This window comes from Onychomys torridus, chromosome 7 (genome assembly GCF_903995425.1).
Source record: "Onychomys torridus chromosome 7, mOncTor1.1, whole genome shotgun sequence".
Taxonomy (NCBI): Eukaryota; Metazoa; Chordata; class Mammalia; order Rodentia; family Cricetidae; genus Onychomys; species Onychomys torridus.
In genome coordinates this window covers 37,667,175-37,689,813 of record NC_050449.1, presented here as the reverse complement: position 1 = coordinate 37,689,813, position 22,639 = coordinate 37,667,175, and the positions used below count along the sequence as shown (strand labels likewise).

Below are 22,639 nucleotides of genomic sequence, written 5' to 3'. Positions count from 1 at the left end.
CTGGTCTACAGAGTGAGTTCCAGTATAGCCAGAGCTACACAGAGAAACCCTGTCTTAAAAAACAAACGTGTATATGTGAGTGTGTGTTTGTGTCTGCAGGTACATGGTGTGCAATTGTGTGAGCATGTGTGTGGAGGCCAGAGGTCAGTGTCACTGATGTCCACTTAATTTTTTGAGACAGTTTCACTGAGCCCTAAACTCACCTGCTGGCTAGACTGGTTGTCCAGTGAGCTCCAGGAATTTGCCTGTCCCTGACCTTGTTGCACAGCTAGTTACTGACATCATCCTGTTTGTAGCTTTTGTGTAAATGCTGGGGATCAGCACTCAGATCCCTAACCTGTTCAGCCATTCCTCAGCATATTGCCCTTTGCTGGCTCTACTAGTCTGCAGTACATGGTCAGCCATTCTCTTCATTTTTTTTAATAAACAGTCCTCACCACTGCTTATTCATTAATATTCAAGTGCTCTCCTGAAGCTGCCCTGTAGAGAAAGAACTGAGTACTAGTAGCAACTGTACTGGTTGTATGCATTCCTTCTCTGCTCTCGACTGCATGGGGGTCAACTTCCTGCTACCCTGACTTCCCTGAAATGCTTGGATTGTAACTTGGAATTATGAGCCAAATTAACCCTTTGTCCCCTAGGGTGCTTTTAGGGGGATATTTTGTCACAGTAACAGAAAATAAAACTAATAGTAACATATATGCAGGGCTGGAGAGATGGCTCAGTGGTAAAGAGTACTTGCTGTTCTTCCAGAGGATTCAGGTTCAATTCCCAGCACCCACACAGGCAGCTCACAACCATCTTATAACTCCAGTTTCAAGAGATCTGATACCCTCTTCTGGCCTCTGTGAGCACCAAGCATGCATATGGTGCACAGACATGCATGCAGACAAAACACCCATACACATAAATTAATAAAAATAGGGGCTGGAGAGATGACTCAGCAGTTAAGAGCACTGGCTGCTCTTCTTAGGTCCTCAGTTCAATTCCCAGCACCCACACGGTGGATCGCAACCATCTGTAATGAGATCTGGTGCCCTCTTCTGGCTTGCAGGAACACATGCAGGCAGAACACTGAATACACAATAAATAAACATCTTCAAGAAATTAATAAACATCTGTTTTAAAGAGACTTGCAAAGAACTCTACGTTCTGCAGCTTCAGAGAACCCCTCACTTCTTTCTCATCAAAGGGAATAGTGTCATATAACAGGAGAGAGAGAAATGCTGCTTCAGGGGTCAGTGGTAGAACACTCATTTAAGCACTTTACTTGAATTACTACGTTGGAGCCAGGCGAGGTGGCGCACGCCTTTAATCCCAGCACTCAGGAGGCAGATGAAGGCGGCTGAGACTCTCTTTAAAAGCAAGACCTTGGGTTGGGGATTTAGCCCAGTGGTAGAATGCTTGCCTAGCAAGCGCAAGGCCCGGGGTTCGATCCTCAGCTCCAAAAAAAAAAAAAAAAGACTCTGTGTATTTATTTGGGAGCTGGGTGGCAGGCCCCCAAAAGAGTAAAAGCAAGACCTTGTCTCTGCAGATGGTCAAGTCATAGTCCAAGGAAGGTAATGATAGACACCTCTCCATAGCCACCACTTCTTGCCTGTTGGGGAGCCAAGGAAGAGAGGATTAATTTGGCTGCTGTAATCCCGCATGGAGCAAGTCCTCCCCTTTCAGTTCTAAGCAGCACCTCCCCAAGTGGCCAGCAGAGGGACCTCTCCTTCACAAGCAAATGTAAAAGGCTGGTGGGCAAGAGGTCACAGTGGACGAAGAAACTGGGTGCTGGACACAGAACTGGACACTGAGTTCTTTCCGGAACCCACTGGACCCCACCACACTCCTTTTCCAACTGCTTCTCACACAAATCCCTGTCCAGAGCAACCTGTTGTTAGATTAACACCTAGCACTAAGCTGAGAATTATCAACCCTGACCTGTCTGGCCCTAGGAAATCTGCCTTGGAAGTAAACTGCTTCATTGTGGGGAGTGGGGACAAAGATAAATCTTAGGGAATAGGCAGATAATTATTTGGGGAAGTGGGGAGGATCCATTCAAACATTACAAAACTCTTGGTAGATGGCTTTATTCTAGGGATAATGAGGTCCACGCTAAGCAAAGACCCACTCTAGATAGTAAATCAGAAACCCTGGAGTGGAACCCAGCACCCAGCACTCTTTTATTGAGACAGGGTTTCTCTGTGTAGCTTTGCGCCTTTCCTGGAACTCCCTTTGGAGACCAGGCTGGCCTCGAACTCAAAGAGATCCTCCTGGCTCTGCCTCCCGAGTGCTGGGATTAAAGGCGTGCGCCACCACTGCCTGGCTGAACCCAGCACTCTTGAGTCTTAAACCCTCTAGGGGATTTGAGGCATACACTAAAGTCTGTCAACCACTGTTGGTAAGTTACAAGGTCTATCTTAGGAGTGTATTTTCTGGGAGGGTCTGCCAAATTAGAAAGGTTCACATCCTAGAATGAAAGAATATTAGGGGGATGGAGGTGGATCTTCTTTATTGAAAAGGGGAGGAATTGGTAGAGTGTACAGCATTCACAAAGCAATTAAGATGGGAAGGTGATAATAGGACAAAGAAGTTTGACATATTAGAAATAGTGTAGAGTCACTAAGCCCTGGATTTGAATAGCTGGATCATCATACTAAATGTGTCACCTCATAGTTGAACCTTATATTTCTTTTCTTTTTTAAAAAATTTATGTATACAATGTTCTGCCTGCACTTATCCGTGCATGCCAGAAGAGGGCACCAGATCTCATTACAGATGGTTGTGAGTCACCATGTGGTTGCTGAGAATTGAACTCAGGATCTCTGGAAGAGCAGCCAGTGAGTGCTCTCAACCTCTGAGCCATCTCTCCAGTCCCGAAACTCATATTTCTGGGTCTTGGTTTTCTTGTCTGAAATGCTGAAAGATAATACTAACCTCAAAAGGAGGTTGAAAGATCTGGTTACATTCTAAAGAATTTTATTTTTATTTTGTTTTACATTATATTGTGTGTGTGTGTGCACGCAGTACAGCATGCACATGGAAATCAGTCTTAATTTGTGGGAGTCAGTTCTCATTCATGTGGCTTCTGGGGCTCAAACTCAGGTGTCAGGCTTGGTGGCAAGTGCCTTTACCACCTGAGCCATCTCGCTAGCCCTGGTTTTGACCAAGGCTGACTTCAAATTCACTGTGAAGTGAGGATGACCTTGAACTCCCGATCCTCCTATTTCTGCCTCCCTACTGCTGGGATCATAGGTGTGTCTCTCCACACTCAGCTCAGAAATGGCTGTTTGTTGAGTACATTTTTACATAGAAAGGAACACGAGGGTTTTTCTCTGGGCTCTGTTCCTAACACATAGTAGGTGTGCAATAAATGTGGCTTCTCCTTTGCCAAGAAGTAGGGGATTGTTCTGGGGAAAGAAAATGCTCCTGAACCATGGACAGCATGACCTGGGGGATGAAAATATATGATCTGTTCTTGAGAATCAAAAGGGCATCCTTGAACTCAGGATCCTCCTCATCTCAGTGCCAGGACTACAGGAATGTGCCACCATGCCTGGTCAGCTATGCTGTGTTGAGGATCCTGATGAAGCTTAGAGATGGAGAATGTACTTAAGAGGAAGAACAATGGGGTTGGGATGGTGGGGATGGAGAGAGGATGGTCAACAGGTAAGGGTGCGATAGCAAAAGAAAACCATTGTGTGTGGTGCTGGGGGTTGAACCACTGAATTATGCCCTCAGCCCAGAGAAAATATTTTCTGATGTGTTATAACACAGTAGACTGTGGATATCAGTAATCAGATATTAAAAAAAGCTAGTAGACTGGATATCCTACCCCAAAAAGAAATGATAAATATATGAGGAGATAATATATGCCATTACTCTGATATGGTTTCAGTAAGAACAGCTCCCATAGGCTCATATACTTGAATGCTTAGTCACCAGGGAGTGGCACTATTTCAGAAGGATTGGGAGGTGTGGCCTTGTTGGAGGAAATGTGTCATTGGGGGTGGGTATGGAGGTTTTAAAAAGCTCATGCCAGGCCAGGTCTGGATCTCTCTCTCTGCTTGAGGATCAGTATGTCTCTCTCAACTACTTCTCTAGCACCACACTTACCTGCCCCATGTTCTCTGCCATGATGATAATGGAGACTAAACCTCTGAAACTGTAAGCAAGCCCCCAATTAAATGCTTTATTTTTGTAAGAGTTGCTTTGGTCACAGTGTCTCTTCACAGCAACAGAGGAGTGACTAAGACATCTTGTAAGATCATTGTACATTATCTAAGTGTGTTGGAGTACTGGACTGGTGAGATGGTCCATGAGTAAAAGTGCTTTGTGACCTGAGTATCTCATCTGATATTTGGAACCCACAATGGAGAAAAGCGACTCCTAAAAGTTGTTCTCTGACCTCCACATGAGCTCCCTGGCACAGGAACTTGCTTACACTCACAATAATAAACACAATTTAAAAATTTAAATATGGCAAATATTATGTATTCATTAATTTTTTTTTAAACATGAAAAGGGATAATTAGGATTAATAAAAGGGCTGAAGATGGTAGAGTCCAGTTGGTAGTGTACTTGCTCAGGTGGCTCCCAGGCCTGGTCTCCATCACCAGCCCTGCAATAACCCTAATACTTGGGAGGTAGAGACAAGAGGATCAGGAGCTCAAGGCATCCTGGGCTATATAGTGAGTTCAAGACCAGCTTGGGCTGTGTGGAACCCAGGTCCATTTGGGAATAAGATTCTGAGATGACCAATTAGAGTGAGTAAAAGCAGAGACTTTGGGTTCCAAAGCCTGTCTTTTGGATTTGCTATGCCTGTCCCTTGATCATATTATTAATTTTTCCTATTTCTCATATTCTTTTCTCCAAAGGAAGCTTGTAAAACCTGCCTCATATGCAGATCAGATCCCTAGAAGTTTAAGGCCAGCCTGGTCTACTTAGGGAGTTCCAAGCCAGCTTGGCCTGTGTAGCAAGTTCTAGTCCAGCCAAAGCTACATAGTGAGACCCTGTCTCAACAAAACAAAAAAACCTGCCTCATATAGATACTAAGATTAGCCAAGAAAAATGTGTCTGGTTTATAGTAGTTTTCAATAAATGCACCCGTTAGACCTGGTGACATACATCTGTAATAAGTGTATTCAAGGGGTGGTAGCATGAAGTCTGGTCAAAGTCAGCCTCAGCAACAGCCCGAGTACGTGAGACCTGATATCAAGCACACACACATACACACACATACACATACACACTACATGAGACCCTATCTCACACACATACATAAACAGACACACACACGCACACACTACATGAGATCCTATCTCAAACATACACAGACACACAGACACACACACTACTTGAGACCCTATCTCAAATACAGACATCTACACTAAGTAAGACCCTATCTCAAACCACACACACACACTACTTGAGACCCTATCTCAAACACACACACACACACACACACACACACACACACACACACACACACTGCAATCACGGAGGACTGAGAGTCTGTCATGAGCGATTAACTTGAAGAATGGAAGGTCCATCTGGAAAATGGGAAGGCTGATCCTGAGGAATGGCCATAGGTGGAACAGGGGATGAAGGGAAGTTGGGAACAACTGGATCCCAAACCCCCATGAACCTCGTAGTTAGTTACAGGGTGGGGCATGGACATGCCCTGCAGAGGCCACTAGTTTCCCAGGCTGTAGAGAGGCTTAGCGTGGGGGTAGGGCAGGTGTTTTACTGCTAGTAACCTCCTCTCCACTGCTCTGGTAGAAGCCTCAGCAGTGGCAGCAGCCTAAGCAGCCTCCCTCCCTCCCTCCTGTCTGTCTCTCAGTGTGACAGGTGGGAACTAAAAAGCTCAAGTCACGTGTCTTGGCTGGCTAACCTACTTACCCCTCCAAGACAGAGGACAGGGCAGTAAGGGGCCAAGAGTAATTGAGAAAGGTCCAAAATAAGGTGTGTGTGTATGTGTGTGTTCGGGGAGGGGTGCCAATGTCAGCACTGTCTGAGGACTCAGAGCCCAAGCCTGTAGGGTGAGAGAAAGAAAGCACATGTGTATAAAAGACGTCCAAGACAGTGTCTGAAGAGTCCTATGCATGCCCTGGAACCTCCCAGATGAGCCTGTGCCGGCTTGGAGACCTGGATCTGGCTGGTGGAATAAAGACTTTTATGGTCAAAGCAGGCTGTGATGGGTCCCAGGTTAACCTTGGGACTGTCTGCAAGCTTTGTCATAACTTCTGTTCCCTATCTCTTTAGAACTAGTGTCCCCTTGAGCCCTTAGAGAGGGATGATGTGAATAGGTATGGGAAAGGCTGTCTCAAAGTTTCAAGAATTATACATTGAAGTCCTTTGTACTTTAGGGCTGGGTGGGGCTAAGCTCCAAAGCTGAACTGGAGGAGATAAGCAGTGAGGGGTTTGTGTGTGCAGATAGACCGACAGCTTCCCAACCCCCTGGGCATGATGGAATCTGCACCCTACTGCCCAAGGATCTGCCCCTCTGAGTGACTTCAAGTCTCCTTCCCTTAGCGACCTCGGGGTTGACCTTTTGCTGCTGCCTCTCAGACCTGGGTTCACAAAAGCCTCCCATCTGGTCCCCACGCTGCAGGCGTTGCTCTCGACACCTCCATCCTTGCCATCCGCCGGGTGTGGGGAGGCACGGGCCCTTTAAGAGCAGCAGGACCGGCGAGCAGAGGCTCGGGAGAGAACGCTGTCGCGCCGGACTAGCTCCGGAGGACAAGCGCTTGGGACCAGACTACGAGAACCCGGCGAGTTCATCCAAGTGAGGTCAGGGCGACATCTCAACCATCCCTCTGCAACCGTGTCATCCTTTCTGACCCGAGCCTGGCCTTCCTCTACTGCCCGCCCCGGCCTGGCCCCGCCCCGGCCCGGGGCCACCGGGACAGGGAGCCGGGGCGCCCGTGCCGCACCGGAGGCAGGTGAGGAGAGCCGGGAGTGTCCACCTCCCGCGCTGCGGCGCTGAGCATCCGGGTCGAGCATCCCGGTTGAGCATCTCTGCTGAGCATCCTTGCGTCTGGCGGATCGGAGGCGCGTCAAGGTGACCAGGCGAGTGGGGGACAGAGGGTCGGCGTGGAGGGTCTGGGGTCTGCGGCTGCCTCTGGGGACAGTCCGGAGGCGCACCGCCACGGGCGCGGGATGGGGAGGCCGGCCGAGGAGTGGCACCCGTCCGTGGCGAGGGGGGCGCGGAGCCAAGGCCAGAGCCTCCCCGCGGGCCCACCCTGTACCGCCCCGTTTCTTCGACCTCCGAACCGGTGGCCGCCCTCGCCCGGCCCCCAGGGACTGCCGGCCTGCTGGGTAAGGAGATTAAGGCCGTGGCGGGGAGGGAGGAGCGGGCAAGGCCAGGCCAGGCTGACCAAGACCGAAGAGAGGTCGCGACTGGGTGTCACTGTCCTGGGAGTGTGCTGCCCGGTGCAAGAGAGACCGGGCGGGAAGAGGGGGGTGACAGTTGGGGATCTGCCCTGAGAAGGAGGCAGGGTTAGGGGGAGTGGAGGCGGGACAGCATCGGAAAGCTATGGTGCTTTGAGCAAGGGAAGGAGGGTTTGCCCGGAGCTAAGCAGGCCCTCTTCCTTCAGGCCGGCTGTGTGATGGCAGAGAAGGCACTGGAGGCCGTGGGCTGTGGACTGGGGCCTGGGGCTGTGGCCATGGCTGTGGCGCTGGAGGACGGGGCAGAGCCCCCTGTGCTGACCACTCATCTAAAGAAGGTGGAGAACCACATTACAGAGGCACAGCGCTTCTCTCACCTGCCCAAGCGCTCTGCTGTGGACATCGAGTTTGTGGAACTGTCCTATTCCGTGCGGGAGGGGCCCTGCTGGCGCAAACGGGGTAGGTGGCAGCCCCACGGGGAACTGGGGGTTCTCCCCAGAGTCGCCTCTTCTGGAGCATAAGGCCTGGGGCTCTCCCACTCTGTGAGCTTTGTAGGCCCTAACCCTCACTCACTGCATGCAGCTGGGGTACAAGATCCTTGCTCCCCACATCTGCCAGCACTAGAAAGCTAAGTTCAATTGGCTATTAAAGTTTTCTCTTCTAAATAGACCCTATGACCTCTGATCCTTGAGTTAGTCTCTAAGTCTCTCTCAGACACTCTGTCTCTGTCTCTGTCTCTTTCTGTTTTTCTGCCTATGAAGGTTGGTTTGGGGAAGAGGGGCACTCTATCTTTGGAGGCTCTCTTCAATGTCCAGCAATATCCTATCCGTACCCTGTTTTTAAAGATGTTCTCATCCCCGCCATCTTGCTCCACTCACATCTTGCCACAGTCCCTGGCAGCGGGAAGCGGGGAGACTAGACAGGAGGGATGTTACCAACGAGGAAACTGAGGCCTGGGGACGTTGAATTCCCTGACCAGTGTCTCCCTGCTAGTAAGAATCAGAGCAGAGCCAAAAGCCTAGCTCTGTGGTTCCACCTGCTTCTTTCTCCTCCCCTTCAGGACCGGTTTCCCAGAGCCCTGGCCTGTCCCAATCCAGGAGCTGGGCTGGGAACCTAGAGACTGGGTTTGTTTCCCAGAACTGGGTGTGGGCTAGGGGTGGAGCCGAGACCGTGTCATAGCTTTGGGGTGCTTCAGAACAGGGCTCAGTGGGAGTTGTCTCTACATGTACTTCCATAGGTGGCCAAAGGGTCATGGGGGTTTAAGCCAGGAGACCCTGAGGCATATGGGCTCCTATCCTATACCCTAGGCCTAAGTAAGCAGTCTCTCCCTTCTCAGACTGGCCCTGGGTGGAATGGTGAGGTCCTTGCTATTTCCTTGGCTTTCAGAACTTGATGGTAAAAAGAAATGTGGCTAGATTAGGTCCTTCTCCTTATCAGGGTGATGGGTGCCCCGGCTGGGGACTCCTCCCTTTTGACCTTGCCAGCCTCATCTACCCTCTTATCCATTTTTCTGGCTTCTAGTCCTGGCCCCTTTTCTGCTCTCTGCCCTCCTTTGCCTGGCTTCTTCATTCTTTGGCTCCCTCTGTCCTCAGAGAAGATAGAAAGATTAAGGGTGCCAGAGAGGGGGAAGTGTAAGGGATCTGGGGAAGAGTGCTGCCTTCCCTGGGTAAGGATCCATCACCAGTCTCCTCTAACTGTGTGTGACATTTATTTTTTCAAACACATTCAATTAATTATTAGTGATCCCACTTAATAACCTAAGAACCCTATTAAGTACTTGGGAGGGAACACAACTATCTTTTTTTAAAGATGGGGATGGAAGCCAGGGCCTTCCTATGCTAGGCATGCACTCTATCACTGAACTACATACCAGCCAACTATTATCCTTTTATAGCTGAGGAATCACAGACCCCAATGACCCAGTTGTAACGGCACACACCTGTAATCTCATCACAGTGGAGGCTGGAGGCAGAATGGTTGTGAGTTCAAGGCTAGCCTGGAGTACATAGGAAGACCTCATCTCCAAAAACCTAAATAAATCATTAAAAGATTTAGTGATTTGACAAAAATTGCAGAGGTATTGACTGAGGCAAGATGAGAACATGGATGTCTCTGCAGTGGGAGGTCTGCAGGTCTCTCATGTGCCCCACCAGTTGTGATAGAGGGAGACAAGAGTCAAGAGACAAGCGTCTTCAGCCTGAGGGAAGCTGTGTGGCCTTCGGTACACTGAAGGTCCTTTCTTGGCCTAACTTTCCTTGTGGGCTTCTTGGGGAGCTCAGCTGAGTTGGTATCTTGAAAGTGCTTTGTGAAAGGCAAGCGAGTGTAAGATGATATTTGTGCTAGGCCTTGGCTTTGACTGGCATCGGCTCTGGCATCGGACAAGGGGAAGGTTCACGGCTGCACTTTCTTCTCTTGCAGAGAAGAACCACACTCTTCCCATGAGTGGTTCTGCGGGATATAGACTGGAGAGCGTGGCCGGCATCTTTCTGACTGACCATGGGGAGAGCTTAGGAGAGGCCTGAGACCCGAGACCTTCCTCTCCCAGTCAAGACCTGGCTGTGTGGCCTTGGGAGGAACAGCCAAGGGGGAATAGGCTCTGGGCAGGCAGTTGGTGTGGTTCAGTCCAACAGTGGGCATGGCCCTGGGGGACATGGACAGCAGGTCAGACAGGGTAGACTTTTCTTATCTCTGCTAAGGAGTGGGCTTTGGACTAGAAGAAGGCTTGGGTTCCCCTCATCATGGCAGGTCTGTAAGCTTAGCAGCAGACAAGGCCCTGGCCCTTGGCCTCCCCCCTGTCTCCACCCCCTGCTCATCAGTTGCCTCAGTACAGTCTCTGCCCTCTGTCCCCTGGATTATGCTGTAGCAGAGTTTTCTCTCCTAAAGCCCGGGGGCTTCTGTTCTTCCTTCGTGGCTGTAATACCACCTCTTCCATGAAGTCACTCCTGATTTCCACCTTGCTGCCCCCCTTCTGAGAGTGACTTGCTATAGTCCCATCTCCACTGTCTGCTCTTCTCTCTTCCATTCACACCGTAGGTGTTCCTGTCCATCTGTCCTGCCTAGTCTGCGCCTTTCTTGAATGCAGAAACCGTGTTCTTCCTTTCTCGTTTATTTATTTATTTTTTGCCTCGTGTCTGGTACAGAGCTTGGTACATAGTAGATCTCAATGAGCATTTGTCAAATGGAATTGTAATGCAATATGGCTTGTGAAACACACTGTATGTGCCAAGCACTGAGCCATATGCTTTACATATGTTAGCACATTGACTCTTTACAACAACTCTGTGAGGAAGGCACCATCATCCTCTCATTTCACAGATGAGCAACCTGGAGCTCAGAGAGGTTAGGCAACTCGCCTCAGGCCACACAGCTGGTCATGTGGATCCAGAGTTGGAACCAGATCCACCTGACTCCATATTGCTGTGCTTTATGCACGTGCTGCCTAAAGTGAGTGAATGACAGGTGAAATTTTACGGGTCCTGTTTGGGGCTGGAGAGACAAGCTTGTAGGGCAGAGAAGGCACAAAGGTGGCTTTTTTTTTCCTCCCCAGAATAGAGCAAAAGCTCTGCAAAAACACGCTTACTGAGCATCTATTACATTCCAGACAGACAAGAAAGATGAATAAGACACAGACCCTTCCCCCAAGATGTTCCCTGACTAAGAGTCTGGGGGAGGGGCGTGAGCACAGGCACACTGAGTGACAAACAGGCTGGCATCTGAAAAATGCTGCAGGAACACAGGGCAGGCAGGCAGCTCGGGCTGCTCCGTGCATCCTCGGAGTGTGGGAGACAGCAAGCACTGTGAGGAGGGGAGAGCCTGGTTTTCTAGGACCTCAGTACCCTCACTACAGCCATTCAGGAGAGGCATCAGCTTTCCCACAGCCTTCAAAGGACTGTTAGCCCCTGGACTCTACCACAAGTGACAGTCATTTCTAGAGGCACGGGATGAAAGGGTGGGAGCTACTGTGTATGCTTGCCCATCCTAACAGTTCCACTTAGCAGTGACTGTCTCACCTGTGACTAACCCTCTTCTAAGAGCATGCCTTCCCCCAGCCCCCCTCCCCTGGCCCCGTGTGTGTGTGTGTGTGTGTGTGTGTGTGTGTGTGTGTGTGTGTATGCTTGTATGTATATGTGGGGAATCCTCACGTGTCATTTCTCCAAAGCCGTCCACCTTGCTCTTTGAGACAGGGTCTCTGGCTGGCCCGTGAGGTCCAGGGAACTACCTGTGTTAGCCTTCTCAGCACTGAGATTACAAGTGTGCACCACCAATCCTTGCCTTTTTGTTAGTGTTGTCAGAGAGAAATTTGTATTTTAAAGTATGTGTATGGCCGAGCAGTGGTGGCATGCTCCTTTAATCCCAGCACTCAGGAGGTAGAGGCCGGTGGATCTCTGTGAGTTCGAGGCCAGCCTGGTCTACAGAGAGAGATCCAGGACAGGTACCAAAACTACACAGAGAAACCCTGAATAAACAAACAAATAAATAAATAAATAAATAAATAAATAGATAGATAAATAAATAAATGTGTGTGTGTGTGTGTGTGTGTGTGTGCACGCACACACATGCGTGTTAATTTGTGAGTGCAGATGCCTGCAGAGTCCAGAAGAGGGCATCATATCCCCTGGAGTCTGAGTTACGGGTAGTTGTGAGCCACCTTGGGTCCTCTACATGAGCAGTGCCCACTCTTTTTTTTTTTTTTTTTTTTTTAAGCTGAGGATCAAACCCAGGGCCTTGCTCTTGCTAGGCAAGCGCTCTACCACTGAGCTAGATCCCCAACCCACAGTGCCCACTCATAACTGCTGAGCCACATCTCCTGCCCTTTTGCTGGCTTGCTTATTGGTTTTGTTTTAGACAGGGTATCAGACTCTGTAGTCCAGATTGGCTTTGAACTCACAACAATCTCCTTGTCCCAGATTCCCGAGCCTGGGGGTTCTAGGCAGGGATCACTATGCACAGGTTGAGCCAGGCAGTTTAAGTGAGTTCTGGGGATGGAACCCTAGTTCCCCTTGTACTTATGGGGCAAGCGTTTTACTGACTGAGCCTTCTCCCCAGGCCTCCTCTTTGAGAGTTTTGAGGATGCCTCTGATCCATTAGCCCTCACCAGTGACTCCTCCTGTCCTTGCTGCAGGTTACAAGACCCTTCTCAAGTGCCTGTCTGGTAAGTTCTGCCGCCGAGAGCTGATTGGCATCATGGGCCCCTCCGGGGCTGGCAAGTCCACGCTCATGAACATCTTGGCAGGGTATAGGTGAGCATGAGGAATGGAAGTGGGGCAGGACTCAGGAGGGGGACCCTCTTGACGGAGCCCAGAAGGTGTGTTCTCAAGCGGCTTTGGTGTTCATCATTAACCATTCTCCCTGCAGGGAGTCTGGGATGAAGGGGCAGATCCTGGTTAATGGGAGGCCGCGAGATCTGAGGACCTTCCGCAAGATGTCCTGTTACATCATGCAGGATGACATGCTTCTGCCACACCTCACAGTGCTGGAAGCCATGATGGTGAGGAGAGGGTGGCCTTCTCCACCTCCAAGCTCCCAGCTGAAGGGGATGGGCGGGGCCTGACACACATTTCTTCCTCACTTGTTTATCACGCTTTAGGTCTCTGCCAACCTGAAGCTGAGTGAGAAGCAGGAGGTGAAGAAGGAACTGGTGAGTGGGCTAGGGGTATGAGGGATGGAGACATTCTGAGGCTTATGAGTTCTAGGCCCCAAGTTGGGTGGGGACCAAGGGCTTAAGGGCCATGCTTTATGAAAGTGGGGTGTTGCTTAGGTGAAGCAGAGATACCGAGGCTGACTAAGGCTGGGTGGGGTGCCTGCAGGTGACGGAGATCCTGACAGCCCTGGGTCTGATGTCCTGCTCTCACACAAGGACAGCCCTGCTCTCCGGAGGGCAGAGGAAGCGCCTGGCTATTGCCCTGGAGCTGGTCAACAACCCACCTGTCATGTTCTTTGATGAACCTACCAGGTATCTTCCAGCTTCTCCTGACCTGGGTTTCCCTCTTCTCAGCCCTAAGCCAGGGCTGGATATGGTGTCTGGTTCATGGCTCCCTGGCTGGAGACCAGATCTCCTGCTCGCAGCCTTCTGGGGACTCTATACTTGCTAATCCAGTTGGAGCCAAGCTGCCCTGTCTTTCATCCAGGTAGAGATCTGGATGTGCCCCCACTCCTTCCCCTTCCTGACTGACAACTCCTTCTCCTCTTCCCAACAGCCTTTAGTCATCAAATCCTTCTTTGGGTAGATCTCAGATTTGCCCAGCCCCGTCCCTATTGCTTGAGCTCAGAGCATCATCAAGACTCATCTCCCTGCCTTCAGGTTCCCAGGCACTTTCTCCAATCTGTGGCCAGAATGGGCTTTCTAAACAAGTCTAGAAAGTTCCACTCTCCTGCTTCAAACTGCACAAATGAGTCCCTTTTGCCATCAAAATAGTCAGGCGGCCTCTTCTCCCATCTTTCATATTTTATGTTCTAATAACACTCAGCTGCCCACAATTCCCATCCAACCCCGTGTTCCATGCCCCTCGGCTTGACCCTTGCTGTGTCTTCTGTGTGGAATGCCCTTCACCGTGACTCCTGTTGTCCTGTCACAAGCGCATGCTCTTTCTAGACTCAACCTTCTCTACCTATACTCCAACCCACGTGGCTGACCCTCTGCCAGTCCTCCACTTTGTATTGCTACCACACTTTCCACATCCCCTCAAGTCGATGACGACGAGCTTGTCTGTCTCTCTCTAGACCAGTACAACACGGGCCCTTGTCATTTCGGTGCCTGGTATACAAGAGGTGCTTGGCATATGGGTTTTCAAACTGAGCAGTGCTCTGGGCTTGCAAACATCTGAGCCATACAAGGTGTGCAGGATCTGGGAGTTTGTCCTGGCGTGCTTTCTGTTTCTGTGGCTGGAAAAAGGCCATGGCCGAAAGGAACATGGGAAGGAAGGGTTTATTTGGCTTACATGTTCAGATCACAGTCCATCATTGAGGCACCCGAGGGCAGGAACTCAAGCAGGAACAGAGGCAGACACCATGGAGGAGTGCTGTTTACTAGCTTGTTCTCTGAGGTCCACTCAGCTTGTTTATATGTCTATAAAACTCAAGACCACCTGATGGGGTGGCACCACACGTAGCAGGCTATGCCCTCCCACATCAATCATTAATCGGAAAAATGCCCCCACAGGTTGCTCTTATGGAGATATCTTCTCAATTACTGTTCCTTCTTCTCAAATGTGTCAAGTTGATAAAAAAAAAACTAAGCAGCACACGGGTGACCAGAGGGGTGCCTTCCCACTAGACCCATCCCATTCACAGAAGCTAGCCCACCTCACTCACCACCTCTTAGCCCCACCCACCTCACTGGTCCCTGGTGACTTCTTTCTGGACAGCGGTCTAGACAGCGCTTCTTGTTTCCAAGTGGTGTCCCTCATGAAGTCCCTAGCCCATGGGGGCCGAACCGTCATCTGCACCATCCACCAGCCCAGTGCCAAGCTCTTTGAAATGTTTGACAAGGTCAGTATCCGCGAGTCTGCAAGAAGGATGGCCTGTGATAGAGGGATAGAAGTGTCAGTGGGGCCCCCAGTCCACGGGTCATGTTTTCCTCATAAGCTCCTTTCTACCTCAGCTCTACATCCTGAGCCAGGGACAATGCATCTTCAAGGGCGTGGTTACCAACCTGATTCCCTATCTGAAGGGGCTTGGCTTGCACTGCCCCACCTACCATAACCCTGCTGACTTCAGTAAGTGAGGGCTCCTGTGAGGAGGCGGGCTACAGAAGATGGCCACTCTTTGGGTTTGGGTCCTGGAGGCCTCGTGGGGACAGAGAGCTCATGGTCACTTGCCTTCCCCATGTACCAAAGAGGGACTGCTCTGCCCTTGGGAGCTGAGGGGTGAAGCCTAGCTGAGCATTCTGCTCTGTGTCCCCTTAGTCATTGAGGTGGCCTCCGGCGAGTATGGAGACCTGAACCCCATTCTGTTCAGGGCCGTGCAGAATGGCCTTTGCACCATGGCTGAGAAGAAGAGCAGCCCAGAGAAGAATGAGGTCCCTGCCCACTGCGCCTCTTGCCCTCCGGTGAGTGGAGTGCAGAGGGCAGAATGGGGGAGGGGACATGGGGCCATAGACAACGACCCTGCCAAAGAAGCTGCCCCTAGAGGCATTGCCCCACTGTGTCATAGGAAGCCCCGGGTTTGGAACAGACCTACTGTTAGCTGCAGTGTGACCTCCTGAGCTTGGACTTCTCATCCACCCATTCTTCCAGAGCTCCTGTGAGCATCATTGGTGCGCTGTTCTCAGTGCCTGCCTAGGGACCATCTGGAAAGCATGGCCAATGCAATTGCTGACCTCGGGGCCAGTATGGTCTGCTGTTACCTCTGACCACACTAGCTTCCCAGAACAAGTGGGAAGGCTAACTAGTAAACCACTCAGGCTCTTAGCAGGTAACTGGGCCAGTCAGGGTCTACATAGGGCCAGATCCCTTCCTTAGGTGAGATGCCATCATTCTGGAGAACCAGAGGCTTGGCTGTTGTTACTAATCCTTGCCATCACTGTGCACTGGAGAGCCAAGAGAGTCTTTGACTCCTGCCTCCAACTATCTTTATCTGCTCTCTCTCCCTTCCACCCTCAATCTCCCTGAGGTTTTCAAGGTGAGCAGCTCAGGGGCAAAGGCTCCTCCTTCCGCAGTCCTGGGCCTTGTCCTGGGAAGAGCTTGGGACTCTCCCATCTCCTGGGAGATGGGCAGTGGGTGGGTAGGGCACACTCACCCGGTCCCATTTCTTCTCTCTAGGAAGTGGATCCTATCGAAAGCCACACTTTTGCCACCAGTACCCTCACCCAGTTCTGCATCCTCTTCAAGAGGACTTTCTTGTCCATCCTCAGGGACACGGTGAGATGTCAAGCTGAGGGGCAGGAGGTACAGGCTGGACCTCTTGGGCTCTCAGCATCTGGGATCAGACTGGGGACACTGCCATCCCATGCAATGTACCTTGGCTCTGTGTACCTGCAGGGCACCCTTGAGTTCCTATTCTAGCATGGCCTCCCCTGTATCCCCTACCCCCACCCACTCCCTTGTCCTGGAACATGTACCTCTTCTCTCTCTCTCTCTCTCTCTCTCTGGTTTTTCAAGACAGGGTTTCTCTGTGTATCAGTCTTGGCTGTCCAGGAACTCACTCTGTAGCCCAGGCTGGCCTCGAACTCACTGAGATCCACCGGGCTCTGCCTCCCAGGTGCTGGGGTTAAAGGTGTGCGCCACCGGCGCCCGGCTTCATACCCCTCCTCCTGATGACCTGTGCCGTAGGTCCTGACCCACTTGCGGTTTATGTCGCATGTGTTAATTGGCGTGCTCATCGGCCTCCTCTACCTGCACATTGGTGACGATGCCAGCAAGGTTTTCAACAACACCGGCTTCCTCTTCTTCTCCATGCTCTTCCTCATGTTTGCAGCTCTCATGCCCACGGTGCTCACCTGTGAGCTGGCCTGCCTGGTGGGCGGCGTGGGGGTGCTGGGCACGAGGCTTGGCCTGTGGAGCCTGACCCACCTGTGCCCTCAGTTCCCTTAGAGATGGCAGTCTTCATGAGGGAGCACTTGAACTACTGGTACAGCCTCAAAGCGTATTACCTGGCCAAGACAATGGCCGACGTACCCTTTCAGGTGAGTCTCTTCATGACTACCGCCTCGAGCAGATTCAGAGGTGATCTCGTGGAATGTGTGGTCTGATGAGAAAGCTGTCGACAAACTAGAAATGGTAACCATAGCCAGATGTAGTGGCTCACCTCATTCCCACACTTGGCAGTGGAGGGCAGGGGAGGGGGCTGAGACAGAGGATAGCCATGAGTTCAAGTCCAGCCAGGGCTACGGTGTGATTCCCTATCCCCAAATAAATAAATAGAAAGCTGAGCGTAATAGCAGAATAGCAAATGTCTCTGTCTGTTATAGGCAGCAGTGAGCTCATAGGTCCTGGAGCCTTACTTACTTTCAAGCTGTAAGACCCTGCAAACCACCCGGTTTCTCTTTGCTTTAGTAGTGCCTCCACCTGTAAGACAGAATGACACCAGTGTCTTCCTCAGGGTTGTGCTTTAGAATTGCGTGAGTGAGTGCATATAAAGTTTTATTATTACTATTAATATTATTAGTTTTTAAAAACAGGGTTTCTCTGTTTAGTCCTTGCTATTCTGGAACTTGCTCTGTAGACCAGACTGGCCTCGAACTCAAAGTTCCACCTGCCTCTGCCTCAGAAGTGCTGGGATTAAAGGCATGTGCCACCACTGCCCAGCTAAAGTTTAATTTTTTATTTTATTTTATTTGAGATGGGTCTCTCTACATAGCTCTGGCTGTCCCAGAACTCTCTATGTAGACTAGGCTGGCCTTGAACTCACAGAGATCTGCCTGCCTCTGCCTCCAGAGTGCTGGGATTAAAGGCATTCGTCACTATGCCCAGCAATGGTTTTTTACATTTATTTATTTATCTTATGTGTGCATGCACATTCTTGCCATAGCATATGTGGGGAGGTCGGAGGACAGCTTACAGAATTCAGTTCTCTCTCTAATATGTGGACTCTAGGGACTGAGCTCTGATTGTCAGACCCAGCAGGCAGGCACTTTTTACCTGCTGAGCCATCTTACCTACTACAAAGTTTTCAGAAGAGAGCTTGTCACAGTCTAAATGCCCCCCAAATACCAGATGGCACTTGTTAATCACGTTACCACCTTGTTCAAAGCTTCAGAGCTACCAATAATCCATAGAGTACTTTTGTGCAAATCTCCAAAAAGTGTCTCTTAGCTAGGTGTGGCCAGGCAGGATGATTAGGAATTCAAGGTCACCCATAGCTTGAGATAAAAATGAACTACATGAGGTATCTGTGTCAAATGGACAAATAGCAAAAGTGTGGGTAGACTGTGCTCTACCATGTATAGAACTTAATGAGGGAAATACAAGCTAGATCTTGGCCTCTGGTTGTCTCTGTCTGGGGGCTGGGAGCCTTTGTACAGGAAACAATCTGTACAACTGTAGCTAGTGAGCCAAGTTCCTATTTCCCATGAGCTTGTTTGGGAAGCGTGTGTGTGTGTGTGTGTGTGTGTGTGTGTGTGTGTGTGTGTTTTGTTTTGAGACAAGGTCTCACTTGGTAGCACAGGGCACTGAGAGATGGGACTCTAGTCCTATCCCTTCATGCATGATATCTGGGGTTCCATTCCAGCACTGCCAAGGGAAAAAAAATCATTTATTTTATTTTATTAGGGGTTTCTGAAGTGGGGCCTCAATCTTTAAGCCCAGGCTGTACTGGAACTGACCATCTAGACCAAGTTGACCTTGAACTGGTGGCGATCCCTCTGTCTCAGCCTCCCAAGTGCTAAGAAGTTATCACTTCTATTTGAGATTCACCACTGATGTTAAAGGTTAGGTATAGTAAGCAAAATGAAGCAAATTAGTAAGCCCATCATCTTATTTTTTATGATAAGAGCATCTAAGATATGCTTATTTAACAAAAAATATAGACGTATTGTACCTCAGTAACTAAAGTCTCTGCTGTGTACTTTTAGAGCTCTAGACTTGCACAGCCCACATGAACTGGAGGTGCTCAGAGGTGGGAGGAGTCACCATGCATCAAAACAAGACTATCTAAGATGTAGTCAGGGAGGAAGGGGCCATGTGTCAGTCTAAAAAGCTCCCTGAACAAGAGTGGAGGCAGTATCGGCCAAGGAGAGGAGCCCAGGGAGCACTCACTCTCCAGTGAAGCGGTGGGAGGACTCAGGTCCCTAAGCTCCTCTGTGGCTGCTCCCCAGGTGGTATGCCCGGTTGTGTACTGCAGCATCGTGTACTGGATGACAGGCCAGCCAGCTGAGACCAGCCGCTTCCTGCTCTTCTCAGCCTTGGCCATAGCCACCGCCTTAGTAGCCCAGTCCTTGGGACTGTTGATTGGCGCTGCCTCCAACTCCCTGCAGGTGGGAAAGTTGTCACCCAGGTGGGGGGGGGGGTGTCTCACGGGAGCCATCAAGGGGTGGATGGCACTGTGATCACTCTGTGACAGCGAAGGGGGGGGGACCCTCTCTGCTCTCCTCCAGGTGGCTACCTTTGTGGGCCCGGTCACTGCCATTCCAGTCCTCCTGTTCTCCGGCTTCTTTGTCAGTTTCAAGACCATCCCCACTTACCTGCAGTGGAGCTCCTACCTCTCCTATGTCAGGTCCGTGTGTCTCCCTCCCTGCAGGAGGTCCCGCCCTCTGTGTGTGTGTGTGTGTGTGTGTGTGTGTGTGTGTGTGTGCGCGCGCGCGCGCGCGCGCGCGCGCCCCACTCTAGGTCCGATGTCTGCCCCTGCACCCTTGCTGGCACCTGAGTATGAGATCACTGTGGCTGGGCTCTGGTGATTGCTGAGGGACAGGGGTCCGGTGCTCTGTGTCTTGCTCTGATGCCACTGTTTTCCTAGGTACGGCTTTGAAGGTCTGATCCTGACCATCTACGGCATGGAGCGAGGACACCTGACCTGCTTAGAGGAACAGTGCCCATTCCGGGATCCACAGATCATCTTGCGAGAGCTGGATGTGGAGGAGGCTAAACTGTACCTGGACTTCCTGGTCTTGGGCGTTTTCTTCCTTGCCCTTCGACTGCTAGCCTACCTTGTGCTCCGGTACCGGGTCAAGTCCGAGAGATAGAGCCTTGCTCCCACCTCTCCTGGGCAGGAAGCCCCCAGCTCCAGCCCTTTGGGACTGTTTTAAACGTGTAGACTAGGGCACTGGTTGCTGGTGCGGCCGCCGCCCTCCTCTCCCTCAGCTGCTCCACAGGTTGGCTGTGGGCCTGGGCTCCCAGCCTCAGCCCTGGAGGTAGGGCTCCAGCCCTCCCCTTCAAGCCCAGGAGTCTTCCCAAGTTGATGCAGTTTGTAGCTTCCTCCCCACTCTCTCCAACACTTGCATGCAAAGACCACTGGGAGGTTGCCGCCCTCCTCTCTGCCCAAAGCACCCTCCTCTGTGTTTGCCTGGGAGCCCCGCGTTCTCTAGGCCTTGACTTACAAGGGATCAAAGTGACCCCTTCCGGGGGTCCCCACCACACTAGTGTTTGTAAACTGGGTTGCTATAAGGTTGGAGTTCCAGGGCTGGGCCCTGGTGGGGTCCCCAGGGAGTCCCATCATGGACATTGGATGGAGCAAGGAGGGACTCTGGGAGTCTCTTTCTCCTCCTCTCCCTCCTCCCCCCCCCCCCCCCCCTTTGGCTGATTTGGACAATGTGTTGGGACAGAAGCCGGATTTTCTGTCTGGGTGACCACTCCCAATCCTGGAGATTGGAGAGACCATGGGACGTCCCACTCCCTTCCCTAAACCTTCAGTCAGGGTAGGTCTCAACGGCACCTCTGCAATAATGTCTGTGTCACCTTCCCACCTGCCACTAGAACCGGAGAATGCACTTTATTCTGGGGGGTGAGCCCGGGAAGCCTCGGTCCTCCCTTTTCGCTGCTCCTGAGGCTCAGTTCCTCGGGCTCTTTTCCCCTCCAGAGTCACAGGCACACAAACGCAATCAGACAATCTTAGCCCCACACACGCACCATCCCTACCGGCTGGGAAGAAGACTGACCGGCAGGGAGCTGACGGTGGCGGCGACGGGCCGGCCGGAGGGCCATGCCAACCTCCTCCTGGGAATCCCACTTTGGAGGCTAAGAATGAGGCTGGTGTGAGCCGGTGTGGCTCTAGGCTCGGCAGGTGCCCCTCTCCCAGTCTTCCCTCTCTCTTGAGCCAGGGGTGGCACTGGGTACTTGCCTCCTGGAGGTCCAGGACCCAACAAGCACAAGAATGGGCAGAGCTGGCTTCAGCCACTGCTCCCCTTGGCCCTCCTTTTGTGCTTGAAGATGACACTCGCTCTTCCTCCTCTTCTCCAGCTGCCTGCTGCTCACTCAAACTTCTGTTCACATATCTTCTTCACTCTCCGGTCAGCAGCTGGTTCCTGGACACCAGAGCAGCAGGGCCTGGACACCAAGGTGGCAGACACACCTGGAGCGTGTCTGTTTTCTGGGTGGGTCCAGGCTCATCCTATATCTGATTTCCCCTCCCCCAGGACTCTCTCCCCAGTCCCTGTGCTCACTCCTCTGTACTTGCCCCATTACACAGATGCCAGTTGTATTTGTGGGATTTCACTCATTATTAATAAAACCTATATTTATACAGTATGCAGTATGTGAATATGGGTCTTGCTACTATAGGATATGTGTGTGTGGGTGTCTTCAAAGCACTTGGCAAGATGTCTGCTAGCTTTGGGGATCCTGTGGCAAGGGTGTTACGTCTCGGGCGTATGTCAAACTCATGTCTGTCTGTCTTATGAAACATTTGTGTCATGCTTCCTTCCTGACCAAAATGTCAGTGCCAACCCCACACTGGCCCTTGTCACCATCTCTATTTTTTCAGTTGAGAAAAAGGTGACTTGGGCCCTTTGATAGTAGAAATGGAACCTTGAGGGATGGGGATGTAACTCAGTTGATAGAGTGCTTGCCTAGCATGCATGAAGAGTAGGTTCAGTGGCCAGCATTGCATACTCCAGATGTAGTGGCCCACCCTGTTATCCCAGCACTTGGGAGGTGGACATAGGAGGATTGGAAGTTCAAAGTCAATCTCAGTTACCAAGGCAGTTCAAGGCCAGCCTGGGCAACATGAGACCCTTCCTAAATAGGGGTGGAGTGAGCAGCGGAAGCTGGAGACCAGGACTTCTGCCACTAGCCTCCATTCTCAACATTGGTCAGGGCTCTTGGTCACAGCTGGGTCTGCAAGCTGTGTGTGGGAACTTATGTCTGTTGCATAGGTCTGTTCCCAAAGTGACCCATGACTCTCTCCAGAGGGAAAGACAGTGCCAGTCAGTGGCTTTCAGGAAGGGCAATGGGCAGCAGAAAAGACCCTAGCCCAGTGGTTCTCAGCCTTCCTAATGCTTCGTCTCTTTAATACAGTTCCTCATGTTGTGGTGACCCCCAACCATAAAATTATTTCCTTGCTACTTCATAACTGTAATTTTGCTATTGTTATGAATCTTAATTTTAATATCTAATATGTAACCCCAAGGGGGTCATGACCCACAGGTTGAGAATCACTGCCCTAGACACTCACCTACCTCCAGGATGGGAGTGGCAGGGACTTCATTGGGCTTTCTCTAATTTTCTCTTTTCCTTTCTTTCTTATTTTCTACTGTATTTTTGTATTTGTTGATTTATTTGGCTGCAGATTGAATCTAAGATCCTGCACATCCCTGGGCCTTTTAAAATGGTTTTAAACGTTTTTGTTTGTTTGTTTGTTTGAGCTGAGGATCGAACCCAGGGCCTTGCGCTTGCTA

At 50.9% G+C, this 22,639-nt stretch overlaps 1 protein-coding gene across 3 annotated transcripts; it reads left to right on the top strand.

Moving 5' to 3' along the window:
- The first annotated feature begins 6,553 nt into the window (after positions 1 to 6,553).
- On the top strand, positions 6,554 to 21,491 carry Abcg4 (ATP binding cassette subfamily G member 4). 3 transcript variants are annotated; one of them, XM_036193317.1, is made up of 15 exons: positions 6,554 to 7,048; positions 7,584 to 7,833; positions 12,497 to 12,614; positions 12,730 to 12,862; positions 12,962 to 13,012; positions 13,182 to 13,327; positions 14,739 to 14,862; positions 14,975 to 15,089; positions 15,279 to 15,421; positions 16,134 to 16,232; positions 16,644 to 16,812; positions 16,896 to 16,996; positions 19,127 to 19,285; positions 19,406 to 19,524; positions 19,765 to 21,491. In XM_036193317.1, exons 2-15 carry the CDS (start codon positions 7,596 to 7,598, stop codon positions 19,988 to 19,990), a joined length of 1,941 nt encoding a protein of 646 aa, XP_036049210.1. In that variant the 5' UTR covers positions 6,554 to 7,048; positions 7,584 to 7,595; the 3' UTR covers positions 19,991 to 21,491. The 3 variants fall into 3 exon arrangements, with proteins under 3 accessions (XP_036049210.1, XP_036049209.1, XP_036049208.1); XM_036193316.1 differs by having other exon boundaries at positions 6,555 to 7,056; XM_036193315.1 differs by lacking the exon at positions 6,554 to 7,048 and adding an exon at positions 7,067 to 7,305.
- Positions 21,492 to 22,639: the final 1,148 nt, after the last annotated feature.

What these genes read in the sequence shown, in the direction of transcription:
- Abcg4 (XM_036193315.1), top strand. Translation starts at nt 7,147, where the DNA reads ATGGGGAGGCCGGCCGAGGAGTGGCACCCGTCCGTGGCGAGGGGGGCG. An exon ending in CAGTGCTGGAAGCCATGATG is followed by an intron (nt 12,863 to 12,961) that starts GTGAGGAGAGGG and finishes ATCACGCTTTAG; the next exon opens with GTCTCTGCCAACCTGAAGCT. An exon ending in CTGCCTCCAACTCCCTGCAG is followed by an intron (nt 19,286 to 19,405) that starts GTGGGAAAGTTG and finishes GCTCTCCTCCAG; the next exon opens with GTGGCTACCTTTGTGGGCCC.